Source organism: Alligator sinensis, unplaced genomic scaffold, assembly GCF_000455745.1.
Source record: "Alligator sinensis unplaced genomic scaffold, ASM45574v1 scaffold553_1, whole genome shotgun sequence".
In the NCBI taxonomy this organism is placed as follows: Eukaryota; Metazoa; Chordata; order Crocodylia; family Alligatoridae; genus Alligator; species Alligator sinensis.
In genome coordinates, this window is record NW_005842389.1 from 1,230,291 (window position 1) to 1,242,428 (window position 12,138).

Below are 12,138 nucleotides of genomic sequence, written 5' to 3' on the forward strand. Positions count from 1 at the left end.
GGGCCCCCCCCCTTTCTCCACCAGCCCCCCCACAGATGCCCTGCCTGGGCCAGCTCCAGCCCTTTAAAAAAAACAAAACCCTAGGATTCACTGCTTGTGCTGGTGGGGGTGATCCCCACCCCGCATTGCCCCACACCATGTCAGGGGCTCTGCGTGAGCTCCCATAACCCCAAGGCCACTGCAGGAGTGGTGAGTCCCAGGGCTTTTTGTGGCTTTTTTTTTCTTAAAGGGCTGGAGCTGGCTCGGGCAGGGCGCCGGTGGAGGGTCCGGGGAGCGTGGGGTAGTGGGGGGCAGCAGGGATCGCCCCCCCACCCGGCAGCACCTGCTGAGCACTGGAGCTTTTTTTTTAAGTACCGGGAGCTGGGGCAGGTGGGGGGCATCCATGGGAGGCTGGGGGAGCGAGGGAGCGTCGGGGGGGCTGGCAGGGGGCCCCCCCTGTTCCCCTCCTCCCCCCCCCGCCCCCAGTACTTACCAGCTCGGAGTCGGCTGCAGCTCCCTGCTGCAGCCACCGGGGACTGCCTGAATCACCAAAGCTCTCCAAACTTTTTCCAAAGATTTGGAGAGCCTTGAGTTGAAGGGGAACAGAACGGAGTTGAATCGCCATTATGTGTAAGCGAGCAGATCCCGTACCCAGCTTAAGCTATAAGGAAGTCAAAGGGCATGATCCCAAAACTGCTAGGCTAAGCACAAACTGGAACAATCTTATTCTAGTTTAGTAAAAACAGGATACTGGTATAGGAAGAGTGTGACTATTAATGATTGGTGTATCTGTTACTATGCACATGATGTCACACTTCCTATTTAATCAAGTTGCGCGTGAAGTAGAACAACAGACAGTTTCCTCTCGGGGCAGCTGTCTGTTCAGAATGCATTCATTAATAAATCAAGTCTTTAAACTTATGTTGTCGTTCGTCTGAGCCTCCGCCTAACGAGCCCGGGGACTAAGTTTTCCCCAACAGAGTCAATTCGGACCTTTAAATTGGTCCCCTGATTCGATTCAGAGATTTGGCCTGATTCGGTCGAATCACCACCCAAAGCTTCACACAGCCCTCGTAGCCAACATTCGATGCCTCTGAGGAAGGCTTATAAACACCTTGATGAGTAGCAAAAAGGCAGAGGCAGGGCAACAAGCAAAGCCCAGTATCATGGGAAGTACCTATAGCAGAGTATAGGTATCACTATGCCTAGATCATCCCCAACCAGCGTCCTGCAATCTCTACTTGAACAACTCCAGTGATGGAGAGTCCACAACGTCCCTCAGTCTATTCCACTGCCTCCCAGCTCTAACAGTGACGTTTGCAAGCTATTGTTCTGATATGTGTGTTTTGAATGTGTTGCTGGTTAAGAACTGGGGATCTTCGGTGGCAGGCTCGAGCAGTGGCAATGTGAATGGCCGACCAACACCCACTACTGTAAAACCTTGAAGGATCAGTGAGAGTCCAAGGCTAAGACCTTTGGAAGCTCAGTAACCCGTCAAGGTCAGCTGGATTCCAAGTCAGGGATGAGATGCACTAGAAAACAGGCATAACCAGGATGGGCAGCACCAGAGATATCAGGACACCCATGAATTGTGAACCACCCGTGAAGTTGCCCTAGCTGGTGCTTGCTCTTCTTGAGGCACCAGGGAGCCCTGCACTGTAAAAGCAGAAAACAAGGAGCAAACTGTGCATCTCAGTTAGCCTGAGTCCTGCCAGGTGTGACCTAGGCTCATGCAGGCCTCTGTCAGCTGCAAGCAGGCAGGTCACTGTGACATTTTCCATGGAGTGCTGGTAGATGGGTTCATGGGTGGGGGGGCTCAGCCTCCAGCCCAAGGAGCCATGTTATCTGGTTTGTGGGCTCCCCATGGGTCTGGAAACATGGCAGCAGGGAAGCAGCAGCACTTAACCCTGGCACTGCCACCCTGCTGCCAAATTTCCTAACCTTGCACGGCTGGATCAGGCCCCAGGCAGGCCTGGGCCATTCATCGCCTAGTAGCTGGATAGGGCCTGGGCCTGAGCCAACCCATTGCCATGAGGCCAGCTTGGCTGTTGCTGTGCAGCCAGATCAGGCCCCTGCTGTGCCTGTCCAGCACTCTGGATCAGTCCTATGGACCGGATCTAGCCCATGGACAGACCTGGTACCACTCCTCTGGCCCACAAGGCAAAAAGCCTGGGCCCCACTGGATTAAAAGTTTACTAGTGAAGTGGCAGATCTAGCGCATATTCAGTCTGTCTGCCTGCCACAACCAGGGAGGCTTGGTGCATGTCCAATAAAAAAGTCCATGCTGGCCTAAATGGCCATGTCCAGAGATCCTGCCTCACCACAGACAAGAAACAAGCAGCAAGAACAATGCCCAGGGACCTTTTCCTGCCCCATAAGGTCACTCTGGGTGCCCTGGGGCAGGTTCCCTGGTCTTATACCACTGGGATCTCACTTCCTGCATGCCTGGTTTTATACCAGTGACAAAAATAGATGCATTTCCTGGAGGACATGTAAGGTCCTTCCGATTTCCATATCAGAACAAACCTGCTTCATATCAATGATGACAGGGGATACGCAGCACCGTGTCATAGCATTCAGCCAGCTGCAAAACAGTCAAAAAGGGCTCCGGACCACCTTAGGATCTCAGCTTCCCAGCCCCACAGCTGGGCTTTGTTGACTCACCCGTCTGCAGTGACCCACGTCTGTGTTTCCTTGGGACTTCGGCTCCTAGACCCCGGTAAGAAACCCATTGCCCTGGCCCACCAGCCATCTCCTAGTAATTTTTGAGTGTTTAGGATTCAGCACATTCAAAGCCTATTTGAGCTCTCTGTTTGGCTGGGACCGGCTCCCTGAGCCCGCTCATATCCCTTGGCCCCAAGGGCACTTGGGGTCTGTGCAAGAGGCGTGCAGGATGGGGCCAGGCTGCCAGGGGAGCTGGGAAGAGGCATGAGGAAATCTCTCAAGACCAATTTTGATTGTCCTAAAAGAAATCCCTAAATTCCTGTTGTGGGGAAACTCCCCTTGTCTCACACTAAAGCTGAGTCTGGGGCACCCTGGAGGGAGGCACTATATTGGGACCATCTGTAGCTGGCAGCCTTGTCCCGCTGTGGTGCTTGGTGCTGTGGCAGCCCATGGGGGCTCAGGCAGCTGCAGTCTTCCCCTAGCACCAGGTGGACACAGGTGGCATGTGCTGTTCCCTCAGCCAGCTGGCCGGAGAGGGCAAGGGGGCCATGCCTCTGCCCATCTCAGACAGCAGCCCAAGCATCTGAGGTTGACAGTGACAGGGCAGATGGCAGGCAGCTCTGGGGAGGAGCAGGGAGTGGGTTTCAGTCCTGCCCCCATCCCTGGGGCCAGTCCAGGAATCCTGCAGCTGGCTCAGGAGCCTGCACTGTAACAGGGGCACCGCAGAGCCGGACAGGAGGCAGTGAAAATGCTGTGAGGAAGGGCCTGGCAGTGAGATGCAGCAATGCACACAGTCGGGTTAGTGCCCTGGGCCTTCAGCCAGCAGTGATGGGGTTAACTTGCACTCACCTGTGAGTGAGGGACATGGCAACCCTTAATTTGGCTGTGGGGATAGGCAAGAGAGTCAGCCTTCTGGTTGCCGGCTGTGCTGACCTGGACCCCTCCTCCTGCAGCAGTGGCGTCTCCCCCAGGATGGGGCGGGGGATGAGGAGAGAGCCCCTGGCCCCCCTGCCTCTTCCAGCACCCCCTTACTCATGCCATGTCGCCCACTCCTAGAGACACTGCTGGTGAGACTGGAAGAACTGTCTGTTTAGCTTGAGGGTGTCAAACGTACAGCCCGTGGGCCAGATCCGGTGCAGAATTGTTCTGGCCCCGATAGTCTGCCGGGCTGCTGGAAGTTGGAGCGTGGCCTGCCGCAGAGCTGGGGGTCCCTGGACCCCCATGGAAATGGCCAGCAGGAGCAGCCCCATGCACCCATGCTGCTGCACAGACACCACGCCACTGCCTGAGCACACCTCGCGCTGCTGCAGGCCTCCGGACCTGAGCTGCCTCCATACTGCTGTCCAAACGCAGCTCTGTCCTGCCCCCCAGCCCCTCACCCATGCTGCTGCTCAAAAGCAGCACCACCACAGTGGCTGCTGGCCCTGTGGATCCAGCCCAGGAGGAGCCCCCACAGTCTGGACCCAGCCCGGGGTCCATGGTGAGTAAGACCCCTGGCTTAGCTCATTAAGATGATGCAGGAGTGACTTGATGGCTGTGTTTATGTTTCCTTCGGTTGTGGGGGGGAAACACCCAGTACTAAGGGGAACTTTAATTTAGCAGAGAAAAGCAGAGCAAGAGCCCGTGGCTAGCAGCTGAACCAGACAAATCCAAGGGAAAAATGAGGCAGACACTTTTAACAGCATAGGTTGGGATCAGCAACCTAAGCCTCAGGATGGAGCAACCCAGCCCCAGTCCCTGGGCCCCCACCGGACCCCTGCAGCTGGGAGCTGTGCCAGTACTACCACTGCTTCTCCCAGCCCTCCGCACCACAGCTGCAGTGTGAGCACAGCTTGTACCCAGCAGGCAGGTGCCCCAGGGTCGGGGAGCTGGAAGATGACTGTGGCCTTGAAGTGGGAAGGGAGAGAAGCAGTGGAGGCAGCATGGGCACAGCCTCCAGCACGGTCACTGGCACAGCCAAAGCTCTGCCGCTCCATGGGCTGAACCAGCCACGGGCTGTACGTTGCTGACTCATGATGTAAGTGATGGACCTTTGGAAGAGCCGCCGGGCTTGAGCTGCAGCCTGCATTTTGGGCCAGATGGGCTGCATTCAAATCTGGGCCATGCTTTAGCCAGCACTTGGCTTCATGCTCCATGCAGAGGCGAGTGGGTGATGTTGGGTCTCAGAAAACCAGATGAAATGATGTGATGGTGCCCGATAGCCCCCGGCTCTCGATCTCTGAGAGCACAGAGCCACACGCTGCTGAATGCCTGCCAGCTTCTAGGATCATATCTGGTCGTCTGAGTATATCAGGTCCGAGGCAAGCACATCAGGTTGATGTCAGCACCACTGTAAACACAGCATCTGACCTCACTGCAAACTAGGCTGAGTCACCATGACCCCTGGCCCTGGCACAGACCATGATGATTTCCTCTCATTCCCTATGGCTTTTCCATCCTGCCTGTGATATTTCCCTGGCTGACAGCCAGGCTAATAGGTCTGGCTTTCCCAATCCATCCTGTTTATCCTTTTACCCAGGTACTGCATGTCCATTTTTCCAGGGGTCAGGAGCATCTCCAAGATTCTGTGCTTTGTTAACAAGCAGAAGTACTTTGTTTGTATCATTCCTAGAGCTGGTGGAAGCAGGAAGTGGCTGTGAGGGCCGAGTACATGACAGCCTCTTGCTAGGGACAAGTGCAAAGTCCTGCACTTAGGACAGAACAATCCCAAGCACCAGTGCAGCCTGGGGGCTGGGCAACAGCTCTGCAGAAAAGGACCTGGGGGGTACAGAGGACAATAAGTTGAATATGATCCAGCAGTGCACCCTCGTTGCCAAGAAGGCTAATAGCATACTGGGATGCATTGGTAGGTGTGTTGCCAGCAGATCGAGGGAAGTAATTCTTCCCCTTCATTCAGCACTGGTGAGGCCACATCTGGAGTACTGTGTCCAGTTACGGGCCCCCACTACAGAAAGGATGTGGACACATTGGAGATAGTCCAGTGGAGGGCAACAAAGATACTTAGAGGGCTGGGGGACATGTGAGGAGAGGCTGAGGGAACTGGGCTTATTTAGTCGAGAGAAGAGGAGGCTAAGGGGGGGATCTAATAGCAGCCTTCAACTACCTGAGGGGTGGTTTGAAAGAGTATGGAGCTGGACTGTTCTCGGTGGTGACAAATGACAGAACAAGGAGCAATGGGCTCAAGTTGCAGCAAGGGAAGTTTAGGTAGATCTTAGGAAGAATATTCTCACTAGAAAGGTAGTAAAGCACTGAACAGGCTACCCAGAGAGGTGGTGGAGTCTCCATCCTTGGAGGTTTTTAAGACCCACTGGACAAAGCCTTGGCTGGGATGATTTAGTTGGGGCTGGTCCTGCTTTGAGCAGGGAGTTGGATGAGATGTGACCTCCTGAGGTCCCTTCCAACCCTCGTTGTCTATGACTCTGTGATTCAAGGACATACCAGGAATGTTTAATGAACACTCCCATCCATCTGCTCAGCCCAGCAGCCTTGCACCCAAGCCAAGGGCAGCTCACTCAGAGGACAGTAGTGTAGCAGTGGGTGGGAAAGTCCCCAGGCGCTACCTAAGTGGGGGAGGATACTTGAATGGAGCTATGGGGGCCTCACTCTCCTACCTCCCCCATACTCCACTGCACCTTGCACCAGCTCCAGCTCCAGCTCCAGCTCCAGCAGCAGGGTAGATGGAGCAGCAGTGGTGGCACGTGGTGTCCTGGGCAATTATGGTGCATGGTACAGGAGCAGGCACCAGAGGTTTGCTGCTGCTGGGAGGTGGAGACAGCTACGCTTGTGACAGGGGCCTGGGGCTTTGTTCCTGGGGTCAACACAGAATTGCCTTACTGTCCACGAGCCTCTCACCATCACACCCCTTTTCCCTGCAGCCGTGGCTCTGGCCTTAGCTTCGGTCAGCAAGTGAAGAAGATGGAGAGGATGCTGCTGTGGCTCCCTGTCCTTGCTGGCCTCTTAGGCATCGTCTCCCTGGCAGGTTGGTGATTGAGGCAGCCCTGGCTGTGACATCCCTGTGCTGGGTGGGGGTTGTTTCTCCCTCTGGAGCTGAACGGCAGTGATTGCCACTTGCTCAGAGGCTGCCCTATCTCCAGCTCCTGCCCCTGCGAGGGGCTGGCTGAACCGAGACGGAGCTGCGCATGAAGACAGAAGTATCGACAGGAGCCCAGGGAACTCCCTGATGCTTCACAGATGCATCCCATTGCCCTGGCTGCAGGGGACACCGCAGGTGCTTTGAGAGCGGAGTCCCAGGTGCTGCCCACATGGCCGCAGGCACAACACCCAGCACCAGCTGCTGCTCCCGCACCAGAGTCCCATGCCTTCCCAAGCATGTCCAGTAGGTGCTGCTGGTGACCGCGTATTGGAGCATCAGGAGCGTGGGGCTGTGCTGTGGGATGGGGAACCCCCTCTCAACTAGGACTGTCTTTTCCACACTTCAGGTCTGCCAGAAGCAAGGATCCGGGCGCACCCGTCCCACCCCAGCCCGGGCGCAGAGGTGGAGCTGATCTGTGAGGTGTCGGGGGGGCCCGGGTGAGGAATCTCCCCAGCCCTAACGCCTGCAGCTGGGCAGCTCTGGCTGCACCTGTCACAGCCACTCAGCCACCACTGCTCCCCCCCACACTTCACTCTCCCCTGTGCACCGAGCCCCCTGGGCCCAGAGCACTCCTAGGGCATGTGCCTCGCCTGCTTTCCCCACCAAGCTCATGCTCCACCTGCCAGCAGTGGGGCCCAGGGGCAGTGGGGCAGCTGGCATGTTCTCTGCAGAGCCCCAGGGGATCCCAGACCAGCCTGCTCCAGGTAGCACCACCGTCTGCATCTGCCCTACCACTCCAGCGCTCCCAGCCTGCCCTGCCCATCAGAGAAGGAGGGTAAGGCCCATAACGGTCCTGCAACTTCCCCAACCACAGCCCCAGTGTCCAGGGAGTGCTGCAGGCTTCCCTGTTACCCTACACCCCCATGCCGCCCGCAGAGGCCTTGGAACTGCACTTCCCAGGCAGCCAGCCTCCTCCTGGGCTGCTGGGCTGCTCTGCTTCTGGCAGAGCTCCCCCTGGGCTGAGCAGGGGCCAGCCAGCGGGTTCGGGAGCAGGCAGGGACTGCACCATAGGCCCTGGCCCCACCACACCCCTGGGAGGGGCTGCAGGTGCTCACAGCTGGTCCAGAAACACAGGGCTGGCCCCCACCCCCAGCATGAGACCAGAGCCCCTCCTGCTGTGCATGGGAGCCAGGACCACAGGTCTCCACAGCCCCATGGGCCGGGGCTGGCTGCTGGGACAGGGCAGAGGCATGGGGAGCAGCAGCTCCTGCATTCGGGGGCTCTCTCAAAGTCGAGCTGCTGCCCCTAGTGCCCAGCTGGCCTGAGGTGCGGCCCTAGCCCATCACTTGCTGCCACATGGGCTGTCTCAGCTGCCCTAATCTGTGCCCGCACTGATCAGCCCCTGTCCTCTGCAGGCCATGGGAGTTCCTGTGGGAGAAGGAAGATGTCCTGCAGAGGAGCATGGACAGTGTCTTCTTCATCCCCTCCTTCGGCAAGAATGACACTGGCACCTACACCTGCACAGCCACCAGCCCCACGGGCAGAGTCATCGCCGAGTACCACCTGGAGACCACAAGTAGGTCCCTGTTGGCTGCGGCTCCCACTAGGGCACATAGCCCTGCACCCTGGGGCTTTCGCCCACCTCCAGCAGGGCTGAGGTGCCCAGGGGGACATGTCCAGAGGCTTCGTTCAGACTGTCTCTGTGAACAAGCCTGTCCCTGATGGAGCATGGGGGCAGCCAGGGGATGGGGCAAGCTCGCCCAGGTCCCCAGAGGCGTCTGGCGTGGATGGCAGCAGTGTCGCTCCCCCTTCAGCACTATGTGGCTGCCCATTGCTGCTCTACCCACCTCTCCTCCTTATGCCAGTCCTTTCGTCACTACCGCTGGAGCAGGGGCTGCTTCTGAATGAGACTTTTTAAGTGAAGGGCTGATGCCACTTCCCCATTCCTGCACCACATGGTTCATACTAACCCTGCACTGGCCACTGTCACCCTGGGCCCAGATGGGATTATGCCTCCCCTTGTGAAGTGCTGGGTTTAGGGTACTGGGCTGGGAGTGGTGCTTGACTAGACGTGATCTTCTAAGGGCCCTGCTGGCCCCACTTGTCTGTGACTATAAGCAAGATCACCCTGTGCGCAGACAGAGGAGGTGCCCTCCCACCTCCCAGCCCAGCAGCCTGGGGACCAGCACAGGGCTTGACCCACCAGTACCTGGGCTAGGTACTGCCCAGGAGACCCTCCCCACTGACCCTTGCATTTATTAGTTACTGGATAAAGAGCATGGGGACGGTGCTGCCCAACCATGGGTGCAGGCACCTAGGGCAGAGCCTCAGGTCCCCCCTTTTAGGGCCTCAGTGCCAAGCCACTCAGCCCCTGGCTTGCCCCTGCCCTCCCAGTCCCAGGTCTCCTTCATTTGGCTGCCTGGTGGGCCAAGAGGAGGGTGGAGGACAGACTTGGGGTGCCTAGCTTGTTGCCTACTGGTTAAAGCACATTGCTGGGACACAGGGGTCTTAGAAGCTGAGTCACCTGCCTGGCAGAGGAGCCCATCTGTGCCCCTTTTCTCCCAGACCTGAAATGGCTGGCCTTCATCTTCCCCAGAAAGAGCAAAGACTCCGCCGTGCTTGTGAACATGGAGCTGGATGAGCCGCTGCGAAACTTCTCCGTGTGCCTGAGGTACTTCACGGAGCAAATCAAGTCCTATGCCCTCTTCTCCTATGCCACCAGGGGCCAGGACAACGACATCCTCCTCTACAAGCACAGGCTCCAGAATTACCGCCTGTATGTGGGTGGGGAATTTGTGTCCTTCAATGCCCAAGGGAAGGAGAGCACCAGCCGGGGTTGGATCCATGTCTGTGCCAGCTGGGAATCCAGCACGGGCATTGCTGAGCTCTGGGTGAATGGGATGCCTCTGCCCCGGAAAGCTCTGCAGGCAGACTATGCCGTCAGCCCCGAGGCTGCAGTCGTGCTGGGGCAGGAACAGGACTCCTATGGGGGCAGGTACAATGCCAGCCAGGCCTTTGTCGGGGAAGTCACCGACGTGTACATGTGGGATTTCCGCCTTGCACCTGATGAAGTACGTTCCATAAGTGAAGGCTGGGATATCCACTCCCCCGCCCTCCTTGACTGGAGGAACTTCCCTTATGAAATGATAGGCCACGTATTTCTGAAGCCCAGGCTGAGCTGAGCCCCACTGGTGCCTGGAGCTGTGCAGACCACCCCAACCTCTCACCCCAGTCCTGCTGCCCTATTGCAGGGGGTGCTGCCCGCCTGGTGGCCTCTGCCACTGCACACTGCCATGCCTCGTGCATCACATTTAAAGTTCTGGGTCCAGTGTCATTCCCAACCATACAGCTCCTCCCCTCCTACCCCGGGGTCCCCAGCCTCAGGGCACGCATGGCTTTCACTTGGCCAATATTCCCTGCTAGCAAGTCCCGCATGGCCTGGCTGGGCCTCCTCGCGCTACAGTTTAAGGGCATGTGCACACGTTCATGGTACCCAGTCTATGATCATGTGGCTTGCTTTAACCTGCATGGTCAGAGATTGAGTGTGGCATGTACACACGGTCACCAGTGCCAGGAGCTATGCCAGGAACCTGATCTTAGTACTGGAAGTTGAGGTGGGCAGAAGGGGGCTAGCAAGTCCACAGGGGGGTCGGCAGGATCAGAGGTGCTGGTGGGTCTGCGGAGATTCACCTCCTCAGGTGAACTAAGATCAGGCTAGCCCTTTTTTACCCAATCTAACCTCCCTGCACATCTGTACAGTTTGGTACTTAGATCGACCCTACCCTAATTATGTCTCCAAGTGTAAGGGCTGCACGTACCCTAAAGTATTTTAGATATAAGACCACAGGACTGGCCAGAGCTCCTGGGCCAGCCGTGCCCCTGGGCACTGCAGCATAGACTTGTGTTCATGTCCTGACCCCTCTTCAGCCTACAGGACCACTCAAACTGAACCTTCAGGGTCCCTTCCCCACCGCAGCTCCTCTGGAAACCTCCTCTGTTTCAAACCCAATTTATTCCTGAGTAGTCTCTGTCCATTTGCTGGAGAAGCCCTGGGCACACAGTCGCTCCACCTAGCAGGTGCCTTTGGTCTCACCCTCCCCTCCAAAACATCTAGCGCCACACTCCTCTGTATTCACGCCCCTTCGTATTCCATCGCCTCTCTGCGTTGTTCCACCAGTCACCGGCAGTAGCTGTGATTTTCGCTGGCATGCCGTTCGCTCGTCCTCTTGTTTCATGCCCTTGGGGCATACTCCATTGCTTAGGGGCTGGTCCAGATTTTTGGAGCGTATAGCAAGGTCTGTATACTACAGCTCTTTTCTGTCTCAGCCAACTGAAGTGCTTGTGACTGCATCATCTGAGAGTGGGGGGATAGTTTCTGTGTGAGGACACGTCTTGCTGATGCCATAGCTGGGTACCCCCACCCAGCACCAGGCCCAGGCCCATATTTGGCATCTCGGAGAGACAGTGCTGGAAGGGACCTCCAGACATCATCTAGTCCGCCCCGCTGCTTTAAAACCTCCCAGCTCTTCCCTATCCTGCCTCCCAGAGTCTCTGATGAGTGGTCAATATGAGTTTACCACTTGCTGCCCTGTTGATGTGCAGGACCCAGCTACTCAGCACAATTCATGATGGGGCTGGAACTGCTCCCAGCTGGGATATGTCTGAGGGGCTCCACACCTAACCATGGCTGCCCCCCACGCTCTTTGCTCAGCTCTCCCCTGGTCATGGGGCAAAGCTGGCACTCTGGGCTACTTGACATCTCCCTCTCAGTATTGTAGCTGTAGGGCACTTGTGCAGGGCACTTTGCCCGCCAGGGATGAGCACTCAAGTGCATTTGCTGTTGCGAGCTAATCACAGGGTGCATTGTATTGACACCGGCATGTACCTCCATGTTACCCACAGGCATTGCAATATTAAAGAAACAGCTTGCAAAAGAAAGCAGAGGTGTTTGCTGCCTCTGTCTGTTCTTCCTAGAGCCCTGTGCTGCGCAGGGGGCAGGGCCAGGAGGCCTCTCGTGCAGCAGGGGAGAATCCCACCCCTTCGGCCCTTCCTAGCTGTTGCAGGCATCTGTCCACATAAGTGTCACCTCCCTGGGGCTGCGCTGGCTCAGAGGGTTGTGGATGGCTGGTGCCATGGCCCTCTTTCACCTCACCTTCGGGCACAACCTGAACACAAGCCTGGGAAGTATCAATATGTGGGGCTCTTGTAAGAGCCAGATGGGACCAGATAGTGGACTAGCCAAGGTCTCCTGTTAGTAAGCGAACTCAGAAAATACCGGGAGCAGCAGAATGGAGAAATTAAATTCCTCTCCAAGTTCAAGCTCTCTAGAAACGTGGGGGCTGACTGGAGCCTGCTTAGCAGCACTTTGCACCATACCTGGCAGCAGCCTGGCCAGTGAAAACAAACCCAGTAGGTAGCTTGATCCGGACCTGAGCTGATGCTCAAGCGCCTGATGCTTTGAT

General features: G+C 57.0%; 1 protein-coding gene across 1 annotated transcript; it reads left to right on the forward strand.

Annotated features, from left to right (window-relative positions):
- The first annotated feature begins 605 nt into the window (after window positions 1-605).
- Window positions 606-11,614, forward strand: LOC102372658 (serum amyloid P-component-like). Its single transcript, XM_006029579.3, has 6 exons — window positions 606-626; window positions 2,601-2,698; window positions 6,519-6,622; window positions 7,083-7,173; window positions 8,092-8,252; window positions 9,242-11,614. The coding sequence occupies exons 1-6, from the start codon at window positions 606-608 to the stop codon at window positions 9,856-9,858; spliced, it is 1,092 nt and encodes a 363-aa protein (XP_006029641.2). The 3' UTR covers window positions 9,859-11,614.
- Window positions 11,615-12,138: the final 524 nt, after the last annotated feature.